We start from the raw sequence: 20,466 nt of genomic DNA, 5'->3' as shown, positions 1-20,466 counted from the left end.
TTGGCACGATATGTTTTTAACTGTGGTAAGCAAAAAATGTTAAAGACTATTTACTTTGCTGACCATATTTCATTCTACTCTAATAAACAAATAAACTGGTCGTTTATTTATAATAACTTGGACAATTTGTTTTTCCTACTAAACCAAGCAAAAAAAAAAAAAAAAAATTAAATTATTTTCGTTTTCAAAAATGAAATCCGATTAATTTCCCCCTATTGTTGAAAAAGTTTCATTTCAGCCTCGTGTCACATAAAACCCCGCATCACTAAGCGCAAAGGTGTGTGAGCATGCATTCTTGTGCGATTCAACAGTGACAGGGTATGTAAAATCAATCACACAATATCGGTCCAAAACGAGTCAAAATGCACTACGGTTAGATTGGCTGCGGACATAGTAGTATGGTAACTGGTACGTGTATGCATATATAATATGTATACACACGTGTATTATGTAATGATGACGTAGCAGCCGTAAGGGTCTATTTTGTCGGTTAATAAACAAATGGTCGGCATAACCGATGACACGATGAGGGGAGAAGATTTAAGTTTATATAGCGGAAGTGGTCGGGTACGTGGGTGAGCTGAGGTGATGGACAAAGGGTCCGCAAGGACACGTGCTTATAGAAGGGACTGCCGTTAATTTGGACGTTAAGCTTCGGTGAACTTTAAGGTAACTGGACCGCTACCGCTGTCCCTGCTTCTGCGTGTGTAATACACTTACCTGAGTTTCACCTTACTCCACGTCCGCCCACGTTTTGATGGACTCGCACACGTGTACGCGCCGGAATGGAATTGCATATTATACAGCGAGAGAAAGGTCGCTCGTTCGATTTCAATTTTATCACTTGTCCCGTAATCATCACATATTATTCACCGCACCCATAATTACATAATACCAACACGGTACTTTTGTGCGATGAGCACAATGATATATCGTCTCGATAGACGATCGCGCGATTTCCGAACCTCGATTATTGACGTGCGGCACGTGTGCGGTTTGAATTCCAAGTTGATCGTCGTCTTGCTTCTTAAAGGTATTCATCGGGTTCGGTTTTCACTCACTCCTATAAATCAACGGTACTTCATCATCTACGCATCAGTAATTTTGACACTGCATCCATTACGTAATTAATGTACATCTACCGATTAAAAAAATGAAATAAAATACGTTTTCCTCGCTTATACCTGCTGTTATACACACGCGTTTCATATCATTTTTATTCCGGCAACAAGAAATTACACTGTTCAATCTCATACCACCAATAATTATTATTAATATATCTATGCGTTCTTAATAGTTGCGTTTAAAATTTCTCAATGATTTTATTCCATGTTCGGTCTCTTATTTTTTGATGCAAAGAATTGACTACGTTACGATTAATGTAATTTTACGCACCGAGATTCGGATACACAAATACTTTTATTTTTATGTAGCTTTTGTTCCAATTTTACAATAATAACAAATAAATTGGCTACATATAAATACCATATTATAAGTTATTTTTAATCGATTTTTTAGTCTTTTTTCCTGAATTTATATTGTAAATAAAATTGCTTTTTCCGATTTAACAAATCTGAGATTACGAGTAAAAAATTATTTTTATGTTATTATAATTTGTTATAACTAACTAACATTATAGTTTCTTGAGTGATATTCTCATCTCTAGAACACAATGCTTATAATTCATATTATGTTTTTTAAATGTATAAAATCATTTTGACTTTCTCTAACTCAATAATTTCTAAATATGAACAACATGATACACCAGAAATATTAATTTTACCATAAGATTAAATTTATGTTTTTTTTGTCATATTCAATTTTGATTACATTCGAAAAAAAATGTAATAGTTTGCATATTTAATTTTATATTAAAATGTTCGTTTAAAATAAAATATTTTCTTTGAAAAATACATATACAAGTACACGCAAATAGCTTCAACTATAAAAACATGAAAAGGAAAAAAAATCTCCCAAATAAATTGTATGAAATCAAATAATATTAAGAAAAATAAATAAATGAACCTTTATGATATTGACCTGATTTATTAATCCTTTAGATACTCATTGGAAACAAAATTATTTGTAACATAATAGAAAGTAATGTTTTATTTAGAAATTAAAATGTTTATACAATGTTTATTTATAAATATGTAAATTTTGTAGGAAATTTATAATCCTTTAATAAGTAGTTACTGACGTTTTTCTTAATTATAAATTATTGATAAATAATTAGATAGATCCAAGTGAGTAAAAACATTTTTCTTGGTGTAATCAAACAGCAATAATATAGCAATACACTTTGATTATTGGCTCGAGGTTCCTGTTACATCAATTTTGGAGTCATGCCAACAGAGAAAAAAAGCTAATCAAATTCCAAAGAAATATCTGCCAAATTGTAAATTATAACTGAAAATCACCCATTTATTTTTTTATGTACAATCGAGCTTACGTTTTTATTATTTTTATGTATTTAGACTAAAACTAAACTCATGGCAATTCAAAAAAAAGAATTCATTTTTAGAACAGCACTAATTTGTACGAAACCAACTCGGGTCATAATAATATGTATTTGTATTTTGCAATACAAGTGTTGTGCAAACATTACCTTATTACATATTCTATCAATTTTTCGTCTTAACCGGTGTTTGTTCGATTTCATCCTAAACGGCGTGCAACTATCACTATAGTTTATCGCAATACAATTTTAAGACATTCGTGCTTCCCCAAACCACTTTTTAGCTATCAATCACGACAGAATATTATTTTTTAGCTGATTTTCCGTGTTATTTAAACTATTCAGGCTATTTACTGCGGTTCTTTATGCATTACTTTTCCTTGGATTCTTTTTTCATCTTGTACTATCGAATTTATCTCATTCTGCAACGACGCACAATACACTGATCTTATTTTCATGGCTATACAATTCCATTGCCTATCTTTCTGGTGCTACTACAGGTTTCATGCTCCACCAATATAATATCTGCACCCATCCACCACCCCTCAACGTCATCGTGAAATGAGTCAACATCAAAATATATCTTTAAATATTACATTAACTCATTTTTTATATATATATATATACAAAGTATTTGATACACTCTCTATTGTATAACCATATAAAACACACGCATATACACATACACACATGTTTACACATATATACGCTCAAATATTGAATAGAACAATTGCATTTTTTTTACTTTCTTAGCAGCGCCAAATATCCCGAAAGAAAGACATTCTTCCGTTTTATTGATCATTGACATGTTTTCAAAGGGTTTATCCAATATAAATTTGATATACAACTTTCATATACGACAGTTCAATAACAATATATTATATTTATGATTTCAATAGTAATTATGAACGTTTTAAACATGTACATAATTAAATGTATATTTTATTTATGAGTGTAGACTAGATTACATATAAATGAAAACGATTTATTCATTGACTAAGAATTTAATAATAATTTATACCTTTGAATACGACTAAAGTATAAATTTAATCGTACAATTTCGTTAAATACAACATGATCTACTAATCCGTATGTCATGTAAATTAAATAAAAAATTGTTATCAATAATATGTGTACAAGTAAAAATGAGTTAATTACAGATATGATAGCGATAATCAATATGTGAAATCACTACGAATATTTTATTTTTTTTGTAACTATCTTAATTTCAATATTCCATTTCCTTATATTAATTGATTTTAAAAAATTTAATTTATTGAATGTACGCACAATAAACAGTAATCCGTTGAAGTTGAATAATTGACTAATTTTATAAAGTTAGAATCAATCCATTATTTCTGGTAACCAGATGATCTTTTTTTTTCATCTCGATAATGTTCACTTCCCATAACCGAATTTTGATATCTCTGTTCCACTTATCCGAACCATAGAAAACCTCACTAAACACTTACAAATCGTTTCTTTTGATAGAAGAAAAATACCACAGTTCTAACTAAATATTCTATGAAATACGAATTGTGAGGAAACAAATGCATTGTGTTTTCAATTCGAATTTGTTTCTCATCGTAAACATTATTTCAGTGTTTGTGAGTGTTGAAATTATAGAATTATAGACAATTTTAGACATTACAGAACTGTATTTTTATAAGCTATACAAATTAACAAAATTAACTCTCTTTTTCCATAAACCAACTTTATGGATTATAAAGTAATTTGATTAGTTAAAATGTTCATTAAGTCATAAATATTACGGCAGAGCCGTTCTCTTTTAATTAAAATTGTTCACCCTCCCTGAAAAAGCAATGTGAACAATCGATAGTAAATTCACATATAAGCTTATTACATCACTTTACTTGCTTTTTAATTATGGTGTAATATAGGTCTACATAAAATTTTTTATATTTTTAAGTAATTATTCTTCGATTTTATATTATATTTATATTAGGAAATTAAGATGATAATATATTATAGTTAATCTTTTACAAAATCGTTCATCACTATGAAGCTTCAATTTTACAATATCAAGTAAAATAAACTTTACCACTTATACAAATATTAAGCTTTTTACACAATAAGTTATTGTAAACGAGTATAATCAATACTGAAAATATATTATACGGATATTAAATTATATTTGTTATAAGTTAATTCAAATAACCTACTCTTAATTTAGCTTATTAAAACCTACCTATTATTATTTTTAAGGAATATCGAATATATTCTAATATATTGAATAGCGTGATATCTCACTAAGTCCATTATGTCACATTAATTTGTGTAGAAATTGAACAATCGCATTTATAGTATTAAAGTAAAAACCTACAATTTATCATGTGAACTGATCATAGGCATTAAATATTTTTATTTTTATTTATATTTTGCTTATCCAAAAACGAAAGAAATAAATGTCAAAAATTATTCAATAAAGCAAACCAAGTGGAAAAATACATGGGATGATACTATTTACATAAACCTATCATAAATCATACTGATGCTCCGAGGGCCGGAAATACAGTGGTTATTTGGTCAACCCTTGTTTTTTTCACTGACTCAATTCGTATAAAGATATTTCTCCGTTGTTCCATTAAATTCTAGCAGTATAATAATAAATTATAACTAATATACGATAGCTGAAAAATTATTTTAAATTTTTGATTTTTTAATACAAATCAGAATACAATTAATGTAACTTAAAAGGCATATTATTATACAAATAAATACTATTGTATAACATGAATATATCAATAACGATTTGAAATGAAAAAAAAATTAAAAAATTAATTTTATATACTATTTTATTTTACTATTTTTATATACTATTTATTTACATTTTACATTTTTGCTTGAAAATTCATAATTTTAACCGTAAAAATAGAAAACACGAATAAAATATAAGAGAGTTTGAGTAGTTTGTAACTTTATTCTCTTCATTTTAATTTAACGTATGTTTTTGCACTTGTCGAAAAAAGTTATTTTGGGAAATTCTCAAAAACTACTGAACTTGTCTAACGAATTAGAAAGTAAATCGACACTTGCATTCGACATTCGTTACATCAATCAGTTTATATCAAGATTGTATACCATTTATAAACTTAGGAATGATATTTATCTTCAAAAACAAGGTATTTTGTCAGAAAAATATTAACAAGAATTCTTGATTCTAATATATTATCCTGATAAGTTGTATCCAGACACTTAATGTTGCACTAAAACATCAACTTTAACAAAGTAAAGTTTTTTTTTCACTATTTTTACAAGTAATTATGAATTAGAATTAATCGAATTTTGTATTAAACTTGAAAATGTTTAGAAACACAAGAGTATGTTTAATTATTTTGATTAATTAATTGGTTTATCATGATCATATTTAATATTACATAACTATATAATTTTACTTAAATGTGCAAGATAAATGTAAATACGGTTTTTTCATTCAATTTTATATTTTTTATATAAATAACAAAAATAAAAAATTTCGATTATTTAAAAACTGCATCTAAGTATAATGAATCAATTTAATTATAAAGTTCATTAAAAATGTGATATTTTTATTCAAATATAATTATTTCTTAGTCGTTTGGTCTGCGTTTCAAATGTATCAATATTATTTTGTTTCTTTTGTTCTAGTTAACTTTATTGAAATTATTATATGAATTTTGTTGGTTTAAATATAATTATGTAACTGCAAAAAAATAAATGGTGTCTTTAGATGTTATTTAGTATTAAATTACTTTTACTTGTAATATTATTCAATCTAATTTAAAGGTATGTTTTAAAACATTGAAACATTTTTAATTAACTTGTTCTTTTACACAATTATATTTCTTTGTAATAACTAAACTAACGGCGCTGCCTGATTAAGTTAAAGTTAAAATTCAAAATGTATATAGTAAAATTGAAATCCCATATTTCAATGGTATAATTTATGAAAATATACCACTTATAGTTCCATTATAATTGAATCAATGCCGTACCTGAAAGGGTGAGTCCGAGGGCTTAAACTCCTACCTGCGATTGCTTTCTATTGTAATTGGTTAAAAATAATTGAAGTACACATAATAAAAATAAAAAATTTTTATTAAAACATTGTTCCACTGAATTAATTTTTACGAGTGGTTACTGCTTTATTTAGAATCAATGATAACCTTGACATATTTGTTCGGTGCACACGCCTACATTTCATATTTTCTTAAATTAGAGCAACCACTTAAAAATACAAGATTTAACCGAATAAATGTATTAAAGACTACAGCCCAACACTTAAATCATAAGAATAAATTTTATTTATACATATACATATATATATATGTGCAATGTCATAGCGTAACATCATTCATGATTTTACCGGTTATCGTGTTGCACCAAAATACCTATAGTGTTTAACCGAAATCGGGGCGTTAATGTGTTAATTAATTTTAATTGCTGTACATTAAAATCTCTTGGCAAAGTATAAAACCGAACTGATCAACAATATAACTGAAAAATATTAATTATAAAAAAATAAAATTAAAATTACTAACCGAAACTTGATTTTTTGGCTTCACCGTTTTCTTGCCTATTACGACGCAATTGACGGGTGTGTAAATCCAATAGCGACCATAAAACCGAATTTCGGCCAAAGAACGCCAGTCCGCATGGGCCAGTGTTCACGGAAGGCTGTACTGTGTTATTCTAATTATTATTAATTATTCTAATTCGTGTGTGTTTATATTTTGTTACAGCTGCGAAAGCACACGTCATCGACATTGTCGATCACTAGTGGGATGAAGGTTAGCGGTTCTGGTGGCCGAGGCGATAGCGGCGTAGTGGGCGAGGAAGCCGGCATAGCATTGGTTAGCATACATTCCGACTATCCCCGCTACACCGAAGAACGTACCGGATTGGTGTGCAAGGTACGCGCAACCGTATAATTAGCATAATCATACATTTCGTGTACCTTTTTTATTTTTTCTTCCTCCTCTTTCAGTTAATAAGTACTCGTATGTACAGGTAAATGTATATTTATATACATACATGAGTGTTATGTAAGTGTGTCTTGAAATTCTACCCGATAAATATATTCTTCTCGTCCTTGCTTCTCCACCACGTTACACCTGTCTGATCTGATGAGATACCCTTATAAATATCTATACAAGAAAGTTTGCGTGTATTTGTTCGAGTGTATGCGTATATACATGTCCGTGTATTTATACATGACATGTATACCGCAATAGGATTTTTGAGATTTTCGCGTAGACTCCGTGCTGTCGGTGGTTTTTTCCTCGCCCGCAGAGGAAAAATTTAATAGACATTTAAACATTTTACATTCAAAAATTTGTTTTCATACCAGTACAATACTAATGGGCTCGGAAATATCCATCCATAAAAATGATAAATGTACACTCCTTGGAAGTATTAAAAACAATGCAAGATAAATGTTCAGAAAGCGTTATTGCGACGACGTTCCATGATTAAACCTCAAATAATCATCATCTGCGATGTGATGCGCGAAATGTTTATACTTGTACAACAACTCCGGCGTCGTCGTTGACGTTAGCGCGAGACATAAGACAGCAGCAGCAGACTTCAAAACCATAAATATACGTATATATATATAATAGTGTTGTCCCTCCGACCAAACTGTGAGTCACAGTTTCGGTTTTGTTTTCTGTTTCCAAAATTGTACGATCGGCTGCGATAACTCGTTTACACGAGTTTTAGTAACATTGACATTTCGATGTTTCATAATCTTAATACAATTTTATATTTATCATATTTCGCATTTACAATTGGCAACAATACGTGCAACATTAAATTTTAGGTAGCATCCGGGAACCAGAGTAGGTTTTTTTTTCACATACGGAAATTGATTGCAGTCATTGTGCCATACGATAACCCACACACTGGGTATATAAATGTCAATATTTCTGCAATAATTTATAGTATCTCTATACTATCCAATACTCTCAGGATACCCATTTCGAAATTGATCTGTTCGGCTTTTTATGGTAAATTAAATGCGAACCGAACACGTTTACACGTAATTTCCAATCCATCGATTATAAAAATCGAAATATTAATGCGAAATTTTAAATAATGATAGAAGTAGGATTAGTCATATAATAATAACACTTAAAGTGTATTATAATAATCGAAATATATTATATTAAATCATACTTAATTTATTATATATTCTATATATTTAAATGTACATAATATATTATAATCGCAGTATTTAATCATAATTTAATGTGTACGTCTAACATGAGTATTTGAACAATACTGCTTGACCATCATTAAAGGTCAATTTTAAGTTGATAATCAATAAAGGTATCTAATATTTTAATTTCGAATGAATTTTATAGTTTAACTTTTGGTTTAGAATATTACTAAGCATTTATCACAAACTATTAATAATAATATTACATTCAAACACTTTTAAAAATCATATTTAAAATACAATTTCAGTTTACAGGTTCAGCATCAGGTAGCAGAACCATAATCAAAAAGAACCGGTCCTGGAACCGGTTAACCTTTAAAGTTTAGGAACCGTAATTGAAACCGGAACCTTTATTTCCAAAAATAAAAAACCGTAACCGTAACCTTAATTATAAAAGGATTAATTTAGGTCAGTTATTTAAACTAGTAAAATTATGGTAATGACTATTTTGTTTGTCTATTTGTCGGTTCAGAAAAATAAAAGTCAAATCTTTTTATGTTTTTATTATTTTATGTTGTAAATTGTTATAGTGTATTGAACATAATAAGTAAATTTGTAAAATTAATTCCTATTATTATTTTTGTATTTTTATTAATATATTACAATTTACAATGAGTATATTATCTATCTTGTCAATTAAGTATTAAATATAATTACTGTTTATAAAAAATTTATAGCTACAACAGTAGCCAGTATTAACTTTGATTCCTAATTAAAATTACATTTTAAGCTATAGATATTTATTTCATTCAATTATAATATTTCACAATATTACAAAATATTTTACAAATTCTTACTATGAGTTGGAATAAAATAACTTAACCTAACTCAAAGAAATATAATAGGCTAATATTAGTAATAATAATTTATTTAATTAATAATAATTATAATGATTTTAATTAATAATAAATTATTAATAATTAATAAAAAAAAATAATAAAAATATAATATATATATATATTAAATATATTTATAACTATTTTTTTTAACTATCAGAAGACCTTCTATTTTCATGAAATGAAACAATTAAAATTTAAACAATAATCTCTAATAATCAGAATTAACCGAAATTAACCGGCTCTAGAACCTTTACACTTTAAAAAAACCGAGACATAAACCGAAACCCTTAGAAAATTAATTGAACAACCAAAACCGAAACCGGAACCGAAAAAACCTATAGGTTCCAGTCCTTGTTCAGCATATAAGATACATGTTCAAATAAGGTTGTAAAATACAATAAAGTAATATATTGAAATGTACAACAGTTTTTTTTTATGAAATTTTACAATAAGTAAATTACATTTAAACTTACGATGTATAATATAATATGTAAATAAATTATACAAAAGTAATAAATATTTAATTGTATGTGATCCGATTTTAGTATACGTCTGTTATTAATTTTTATAACCGTAGTCATAAATACTAGTTTATCGTCATTTCTATTTTACTAAAAATATTTAACATATTATTTAGTGCTAATGAGAAATATTTTACAGAAAGTTTAAACTTTCATGGAATAAAAAGTAAAAGTATATTTACTTATTCAATTTAAAACGGATTCTAATTTTTTCATCCCAACGTAATCGCTACCGGAGTATTGAAGATTTTCTTTTTGCATCGACTTCCTCACAATTTGCTTAAGATATTGCGTGTATATTGGATTAAGGTCGGAAAATCTTCTTTACTCCTGGCTTCCATCACTCCACCTATTAAATATTTTGTGATATGCTTTAGTGTGTGTGTGTGTGTGTGTGTATGTAATAAAATACTAAGCACCCGTATCCAACTAAATTCGCGTCCCTATTTATAGATGCTTTTTTAAAGCTCTTAAAATTCGTTTAGCAGACTGAGAGAAACTTTCGATGGAATCGATAAACCGCCTTATTACAACGAATAGGACAGCTGATCCATAAATTATATCACCAGAAATCTCTTTTAGGCATTTGACAACATCCTAAATATTTTATTAGCTTTAAAAAATTTAACAAACATTACTAGTATAAGAATGCAATAAATATTATTAATATGAATGTGAAATAAAATCAATATTTTCTTTGACCATTAAGATATTAAAATCTGCAAAGTCTAAGAGAAAATAAAATTAAATAAAAATAAAGTTGACATATCATGCAGAATATTTATAAACTACATAAATTTAGCATCTTTTGATTTGATCAATGCTATAAAAAAAAAAAAAAAAAACTCGACTTTCATTAGGATAAAAATATAATTATTTCTTAAAATAAACTCCGATTAAAATATATTTTAATATGAATAAATAATTTTATATGGTGGTTACAATAAATTACTTTGTTAAATATGTTCATTGTACAAACCTTAGGTACTATGAATGTAGCTTATATTTTCAATAAAGCTTCATTATTCATTCTGTTTTTATACACATCACTATAATTTTGTTTGCTATTAATTTTTTTTTTTTTTTTTGTGATAACAAATATTTCCGAAAAGAATTTCGAGATTAAATACAATTTTGGACATACTCGACAAACAACAAACATGAGTGGTCAATTCAACTAAAAAAAAATACATAAAATTCATATTAAAAATATTTTTAATTTTTCAAATAAAAAATTAGTCTTATATTATTTATAGTCTGTAATAAATGTAATACAAAATTGTTTTAAGCTTTACTATAAAAAAAAAATATAATAAACATTATAATTGCAAATGCATTAATATTAAAATAGTGAGTTAGGTTTTATTTGATTCTCTCATCCGTACATTTTTTTTGATCTTCAAACTGATTTTCGTCAGAAACAAAAATTGATCAACATATTTTATATTTAACATATTCATTAGGTATTTTTTTTAAATTGTTTTTAAAAATAATTATTTTCCACAGGGTACCAGCTTAGTAGGTTCCAGTGGTAATATAACCGGCAGTAAACATAAACCAAACGTTGGATACAGACTGGGTAGGCGTAAAGCACTTTTCGAAAAACGAAAAAGAATCAGTGATTACGCTCTAGTGATGGGCATGTTTGGAATCATAATCATGGTCATCGAGAATGAGCTGGCTAGTGCAGGAGTGTACTCAAAAGTAAGTCTGCATGAAAAATATTTTAATATTAGTATGATAAATAGAAATTAGAAATATAAAATTAGCATTGATGTTATAACTTGGTACTCGGCAAAAATATATAATATTAAAACCATTATAAGTTATGTTCGTGTTTTGGTACTTAAAATCATTTATTGCGTACACACAAAGAATACAAAATTTATTCATATTGACCTCGAACACAATTCTATAATGCACGGAGGAGAAAATATACTTATATTGATGATGAAAAATTACATTCTTTGACTCTGCGTAGTACATACATACGTATTTGGTATTACATACATGAAACAAAGAAAATCATACTGTACACATCATCCAAAAATAGATAAAATAGAAACTATCGATCCGATTTAAAATTAAGTTCATGTTACGAAAATAATATTGATTTTGAGTTAAGACGGTATAATAAACGAATCTAGGAAGTTGCCTTTATCGGTCTAGAACTGTTTAGATGATAATGACTGCTGATATAGGATACAGATTAACTAATAATGAAATCAACACACGTATATATATATATATATATATATACACACACACACACACACACACACACACACACACATACATTTTGAATTTAAAAAAACCGTCAATAAAGTCGATTGAAGACATTTTTTTAAATTTTATTTTAATTTTTAATTTAATGTTAAGTACTCTGTTATGTATAAACGCTAATATTGAGTTTTCATATGTTTGAAATGAAAAAAAAATAATTGGAGTTTTAAATTAACCTTCAGGTTGAAAAAAAAAATAAAAAATATGCTTGATAATATGTTTGACCGAACACAAAAATATTAAATAATTTGACTTTTTTTTGCTAACTACACAAAAATAAAGATAATATTATGGTATATGAAAGTATATGTAAAAAAAAAGCATGCATTTTTATTGTTTATTAAAACATTTGTTTACAATTAATGAACCAAGAAAGCACTCTTTTGTCATACTGAAAATTCAAAACTAAAGCTTATTATAAATCATTTAAAAAGTAAATACATATTATAACACAAACAGATTTCAAATAAAAATTATGATTTCTCATAATGTACTTTCTAACTTTCTAGTATGTATTCATAAGACAGTTAAAACAATAAGAATATTGAATAATATATTTTCCAAAGTAGCAATATTGCAAATGAGACGTGAATTCATAAGTATTTAACTTTTTTTTATTTAATTAAATACATATTGACATTAGATTAACAGAGTGATTTCAAAATAAACATTTTAAAAAAGTACAATTTAATTACACAATATCCAATAGCTTACAGAATTTGAATGGGTGATGAATCAAACTATCTCATAGTTCACATATATAAACTATATCCAATTACGGTAAGCTACCGTCATCTAAAATTATTGTTTTGATTACTTAATATAATACATAAAATATTATGCTAAAAAATTATATTTTATAATATATTGTTCTAAAATAAAACGAAACAAAAATAATTTATGTATATAATAAATTATTTATATGTTATATACAATATGGACATACTTTTCATATTTATAATTATTATGTTTATATATTTTTATTACATTTGAAACTTTTAACAGTGTATAAACTTATTTAGTAAAAATATTTCTTTATAATATTTTATTGATATTTTATTTAATATTAATAATTATAAGTGCATGTTTCGTTGTTTTAGCTAATATAATGTATTATCCTGGCAAACATTAATTACATTAAATAGTTTTAAAAATATTATAAGGTCTTTCTAAACAAAACATTATTTCTTAAACTTTTGAGTTAAAAAAGCTAAATATGATGAACTCAATTTTTTTTTAAAAATCAACATTTATTGAAAAAACTATTGGTTTTAAATTAGTATTTTATATATCCCTACATATCATTTTATCATCTTATCAAATATATGCTACTATTTAACATGATATCAATTTCTTTATTTTTTACGTAAAATTTAAAAATATAATTAACAAATATAAAATAATAATGATTTATCTGGTAAAGATTTAATAAGATAATATACCATACGAGTATACTATATTTCATGATATAAGAAAAATAATATACTTATCATGCCTCAAAGTTCACTATGTGTACATAATAACACAGTGAAACAACATGAAAGCTTTAAATCTTGGCCGTTTGTTAGGAAAATCAACGAAACCCAAAATCAGCTTAGATTTTTATTGATATAACAACGAACCAAGTTACTCACCAAATACTGTTGAACAGGAAATTATACAAACCAACACATTAACTGTCTAATAATATAATTAAAGGTAAAAAAATTTAAAATAATAGAGGTAGTAACAAGTAGATTCGAACTATAGAGGCAAAGGCTATAAAATAATACAGCTATTCTTTTAAAGTGTATAGTAGTTCTATACACCAATATAATTAGTAAGTTCTAATTTAAGTAATACGCAAATGAATCAAATAATTTCTTAGCATGATAAATTAGTTTTTTACAGTATACTTAAATATATTGTATTTTCAAGAGTTTAATCTAATTGTAGTTTTACAAGTCAATAGGTTTAACCTCAACATAAATGAGACCATGTATAATACTAAAGAAGGGAAGGGTAGTTCTCCATACCCTTTCATTAAAGTTATAAGAAATTGTATCAATCCTACAACTGCCCATCGTCATAAAGTCAGTTTTTAAATTATATATATATACTCTATTAATTAAGGATTTTTCATGGTTATCTACAGTTAAATTAAATACCCATACTACATATAATCTATGTAATAACATATTTCTATCGCCCGAATCCCCAGTTATGTACAAATTATGACTGTTCAGCTCCGCACCATTAAAAGAATATCCTGGTGCCACGTCTGAAATATACGGGTACATTTTTTTTAAAATAAACAATACTCATATTTTGGGTCAATAAAAGTTTTTTCCTTTAATTTAAACACGAAAAACTTTTAAGGATAAATTAGTCATATTTAAGGTTGAGATTTAAGAAATAAAACAAAAATTTAGCTCGATTCGCATACTCATTTTAAACGCCATTTATTCCTACTTTCATATTCTCTTAAATAACTTAAATCAAATTTCCCAAGTATTTCCAGTTCACCAAATATTACACAGCATTAGTGTCCTATTTCAATTTGGAGTTTTACGATTTTTAGCACCACACCACTATATTTCTCCTGCAAACACCACCAGCCACTGTTCAGTTTTATTATGTTTACATTATATCTCTATCTGGCATCTCTTCTACACCATTTTCTTTTACCGTTGTATTCACTCAACCAGAATAATTGAGTCAGTCCAGTAATAATGTCCTTAAATCCTTCAGTCACCATATTTACTTTCGAAGTTATTTAATATATGAGTAAATTAAATGAATATGCAAATATTTTAAAAATTACGTTTACAATGTAATATACACTAGTTACATGTATGTGTTTCTATCGTAGTATTCACCATCCTGTAGGATTATCAGTTTTATTTAGATTAATACTAAATAAACTTATATTCATGTATATTTTAATACAAATTAATCACTTATTTTTTTTTAAACATCTAAATAAATTTTATTGAATTTATAATTAAACAATGAAAGTATTTTTATTTTTATAGATTCTGTATGAAACATGGAATGTATTGATCATACTTAATTTACCATGATTTGGGTTTTTTTTTTTTGTGTCTGTGAACACGATTTCGACTAGAAAAACTACTATGAACATCACAATTATTATTAAAGAATTATTATAGAAAATGCTCTCTGTATCAAAATTTTTTTTGTATCTAATTGTTTTAAACGAGTTTCAAAATTAAATGTATATTGTCTATATTATTTATTATTTATATCACATACAACTTTCGGTTTTCTAAAATACTAGAAGCCTTTTTTTTTTTTTCCTCTGAATATTAAAACATTATTAGTAATAGTTTTTATTGCTAATAAATGTGGTTCTTTTACTATATTAATTATCTTCAGAATTATAAACTGATCCATCTGGCATCTATTACTCAGAATTATTTTTTCAAGATCAATGTACATAAACATGATGAATGAGTACATTGATTTCAAGTTTATAAAAATAATAGATACTATTCATATATATACATAAATACTTTTCACCCATCCTAGGATTTTGACCAACCAAGGACTCATGTTACTTTTTTTTTTTGTTCAAATATTTGTTTTTTATACATACCTATACAAACACAAATTATTTAAATTAACATTCTTGTCTTTATTATATCGTAAATAAAATAACATTAAAATAACATTAATATAATTTATGAACATTACAATATTAATGATTTACTTTAGATTAAATTACTTAGTAAATAAAAGAATAAATGCATAACAAATCTAAAAATTCAAACATATAATATACACGTACGAGTTCGATTGTTAGTATTTTTTTTTTTTTATTTATAAAGTTTTCCTGATAAAATCATCTAAACTTAGGTATAATTTACATCATTTTAGCTATTTATAAAATCGATATTAACATAATATATAGTAGATAATTAGGTTAACAAATTAGCGATACACATTTATAGATTTAAGATAGTGTTACAAGCCATGAACGATCTACAAATAGTATTTTAATTGAAAAAAATCTAATTTAGAACATCATGAAGACGATTACGTTTAGTCTTCGATTGATGGGGTCGACATTTAACCCGAAATATTGTGGACCACTTGCTTTGCGTAGATGACAGAAGAAGCATGCCAATAGATCCTTTGTGTAATTTTTAATTGTTGGTAAATTGAAGTCTGTGTGCGGGGCATCGTTTCGAATAAACCTAAGGGTATTTGAAATCACACGGAGGACTTTGGATTGTAGAACTTGGATTTTATTTATGTGGGTTGACGCACATTGACCTCAGACAGAGACTGCGTATAGTAATAAATGACGAATGATTTGTTTGTATAGTAGTAATGAACACTTCCAGTTCAGTGATATTTGCCAATGTATTATTGGGTATAAAATTTTTAGTCGTTGGTAACCTTGTTACCTTGTACTTTGGAGGATATATGTGGGTTCCAGGTATGTTTTTTGTCCAAAGTAACTCCAAGATATTTTTTGTTATTAGCAGTGTTGGGGCTTATCTAGATAGATTTTTTGTCATATTTTACCTTATCTAGATAAATAACGCATAGTTATCTAATTAGCTATTTAAGATAACATTTTTACTTATCTAGATAATTATCTGTATTTTTGCCAAGAGTAGAGTTATTTTTATTCTTGTACGGAGACGAATCCAACAAATCAGAGATCATCAAAATCGCTCCAGCCGTTTTTGAATTATAAATTCTGTAAATAACTTGACTTTCTTTTATACATATAGATTTTGTATTAATAATCGTAATTCGTGTATTATTAATAAGTAATTATTATTTCTTGGTATGACATTTTGTTTGTATTTTTATGTCGGGAAAATATTGTTGGTATTTTTAAACTTAATTTCTTTTTTTTTTCTACGGAAGTTCCAAATATAGTAGGTATTTAATTTTAGTATATACATGTAACTCATACGCTGAATAGTCATTACTTCACTCTTGGAACCCGTAAAGTCATAATTACTTATAGAATAATGAAAAATCATCAAATTAATATTATATGGAAAACAATATTGTTAACTTAAAATAATTTTTTATGTATTCTGTATTCATCCTGATACGTACAGAGCAATTTTCATTTTTTTTTTTTTTTTATGTAACATTTTAGTGATTAACTATCATATTGTAACTATCATTAAATATTGTACATTATATATAAATACTGCTACACTACATTACACTACATTACTACAATAAACATTAAAACCTAGGTACCTATTGATAATAATGATTATAATTGAGTCTTCATAGATATTATTAGAATATGATATATTGACCAAAAAATAACATTTTTTGAAAATATCTTTTTTTTTATATAGATAAAAATGAAATTATCTTTTATCTTTATCTAGATAAATATTGCATTATCTATTCCTAAAACTGGTTATGAGACTATGGTACATTTTGTCCGTTGATTTTTAAGGAATTATAATTAGTGGGTCTATGAAGTGTGAAAATAACTGCTGTGCTTTTAGTCGGATTGAGAATTATTTCCCATGTTTGCGTCCATTTTTGTATTTCGTCAAGATGAGTTTGGATATTTACTGTTACATTTTCGATTTTATCGAAACTAGAATAAATGACACTATCGTCCGCATATAGGGCTATTTCCGTGTTCGTTGATGTAGGAAAATTTGATATGTAAAGGTTAAAAAGTATTGGGGATATTTTTGAGCCTTGTGGTACTACTGCATTAATTTGTTTGACGTCCAAGTTCGTGCCATCTATTTGAATGGTGAAACTATGAGAGTAGAGAAAATATTTGATGATGTTGAAGATAACAGTGGGTGTGTGAAGGAATTTTAATTTATAAAGCAGTTCGTCATGCCATTATCGAAAGCTTTAGCTATGTCAAGGAAAGCCGCTCCAGTGTGTTCTTTTTTTTTCGAACCCGTTGCTTAAGTGCTCTGTAATGTAGAAGTTGTTGAATTTTGGAGTGGTTATTTAGTCCAAGTTTACCAAAAACTAAAAAAAAAAAATTTTTATTTTAAAAAATGTTCATCCTTGGGCCTGAAAGGGTTAAAACCAAATTGCCAATAAGGAATTGCGTAGGTTACATTTAAATGACTAATAAGCCTGGTGCGAGCCTCTTCTGTCTTGGTTTGAATCTTTCTTAACTAATAGGCCTCAATGGGTAAAGCTGTTCGATTTTAGATCTGAACCCTTTATTGCCACTTCGGGTGTACCCCAAGGAGGTCATCTCTCACCATTACTCTTTTCCCTTTTTGTCAATAATGCTCAATCGGTACTACACCATAGCCGTCTGTTATGTTTCGCAGATGATATGAAATTGTACAAGCTTATTAGAACCTCGGAAGACTGTTCACTTCTCCAGAGTGATCTTGACAAGTTTGTCACTTGGAGTGAATCCCTAGGCCTGAATCTCAACATTGCTAAATGTCATTCGATGTCCTTCACCAGAAATCGGTCTCCTATAATCTATACCTAAATGGAGCTGGAGTTTCATCTGTTGAATCTATACGTGACTTAGGTTTTATATTCACACCCTCTCTTTCTCCGCGCTCACATATAACTAGCATTGTATGTAAAGCTTATAAGTTACTTGGATTCATTAGAAGAGTTTCAAGTGAATTTAAATTTACTAACTCACTCAAATCTCTCTACTGCGCTCTCGTCAAACCAATTCTTGAATATGGTTCAGTGGTTTGGGATCCGCATTGTACTGATCTTTGTCGTCAACTTGAGGGTGTCCAAAGGAAATTCCTCAATTACGCAAGCTACTCATTGAAAATTCCTTGCCCCCCCGCATGATTATTCCCCTGTCCTATCTAAGCTCAACCTATCCACATTAGCTAGCCGTCGATATTCTCAAAATATTTCCTTCCTCACTAAACTTATTTCTTCGGATATCGACGCTCAAACACTTCTCTCATTAATTAATTTTAGAGTGCCTGCGCGTTTTACTCGCAACTCGATTCCATTTCACATCCCTTTCTGTTCAACTAATTACATGTATAATGAACCCATAAATCGCTTGGTAAGAATAGCAAATGATGATCCCCACTTCATTAGTATATAAGTTATTTTAGTTTATAATTATTATTTAAAACTGTTTCTAATAATTTGTCGTATTGAGAATATTATTATATTATCATGTTATATGTACCATTTCACTTGGGCGCAAGCCCGTTTATATGTAAAATAAAATATATGTAAATAAAATATCTGTTCTGATTATAATGAGTTATTATAATAATGAGTAATATAGACTAGTAATTTGGTCATGACTGGGTGATTTACGATTTGGTAATTTTTTTATTTTTTCTGAAACTTCTGTTGGGTTAGTGTATGGAAAAATATTTTGCGATAGGATTTGAGGCTCACTTAGATTTTGAGACACCAAATTATTAGTTGCATTATCATTTTGGGCATTAAGTGTGATGTTAATCACTAAAGTGGAAGCAAATACATTACATTTTTCATGCACAGTATTTATAAATTTGTTTCCGGATTTTAGAGGAGAAATTTTGTTGTCATTGGGTTTAATTAATCTTTTGGTCACTAACCAAAGATTAGAATCATTATTAGTATTAATTACATTGAAACATATTTTCACACATTATAAGTGTTAAGATTGATGTTATTCTGAAACATCAATGATAATAATCCCGAAAATGTAGTTATTAAAATATTCAAGACATTAGTAACCAATTATCTAATACAATATGCATGACACATAAAATACATAATATATAAATATATTTTTTTTACATTAGTATCAATATATTAATGAGAATAATATAAAATTAAATAACATTAATTTTGGTTTATCGAAATAAATACACTGATCGTATGTGTACTAATGAGGATAAATATATAAATTTACATTATTCCGAAACTATTATAAAATATTATTTCAAACAAAACTATTTACGCTACTTTGTAACTAAATAACGATTAATTATTGAGTCATGTTTTTGAGTGTTCCGTTTTGTATTTAATATTAATTGTTGATAAACAAATACGATACCTACTGAACTTCCACGAGTGATTATAACGTACTGCTTATAAATAATGTTTACATCTAAAGTTGAATGCATTGTTGTTATTAAATTAAATAAATATATAAAGTTCATCGAAACCAACATTATATTTATTAATAATGAA

General features: G+C 27.1%; 1 protein-coding gene across 4 annotated transcripts in view; it reads left to right on the top strand.

Moving 5' to 3' along the window:
* LOC112679619 (small conductance calcium-activated potassium channel protein) overlaps positions 1–20,466 on the top strand; it is a 367,436-nt gene that overhangs the window by 265,502 nt on the left and 81,468 nt on the right. For all 4 annotated transcript variants that reach the window (XM_025549502.1, XM_025549500.1, XM_025549501.1 and 1 more), the window contains 2 exons: positions 7,201–7,371; positions 11,545–11,742. In XM_025549502.1, the coding sequence (XP_025405287.1) occupies positions 7,201–7,371; positions 11,545–11,742 (369 nt within the window). The remainder of the gene's footprint in view (positions 1–7,200; positions 7,372–11,544; positions 11,743–20,466) is intronic.

The sequence above is a fragment of the Sipha flava genome, unplaced genomic scaffold (genome assembly GCF_003268045.1).
Source record: "Sipha flava isolate LNK unplaced genomic scaffold, YSA_version1 165_pilon_pilon, whole genome shotgun sequence".
In the NCBI taxonomy this organism is placed as follows: domain Eukaryota; kingdom Metazoa; phylum Arthropoda; class Insecta; order Hemiptera; family Aphididae; genus Sipha; species Sipha flava.
This window is presented reverse-complemented; position numbering and strand designations above follow the sequence as displayed.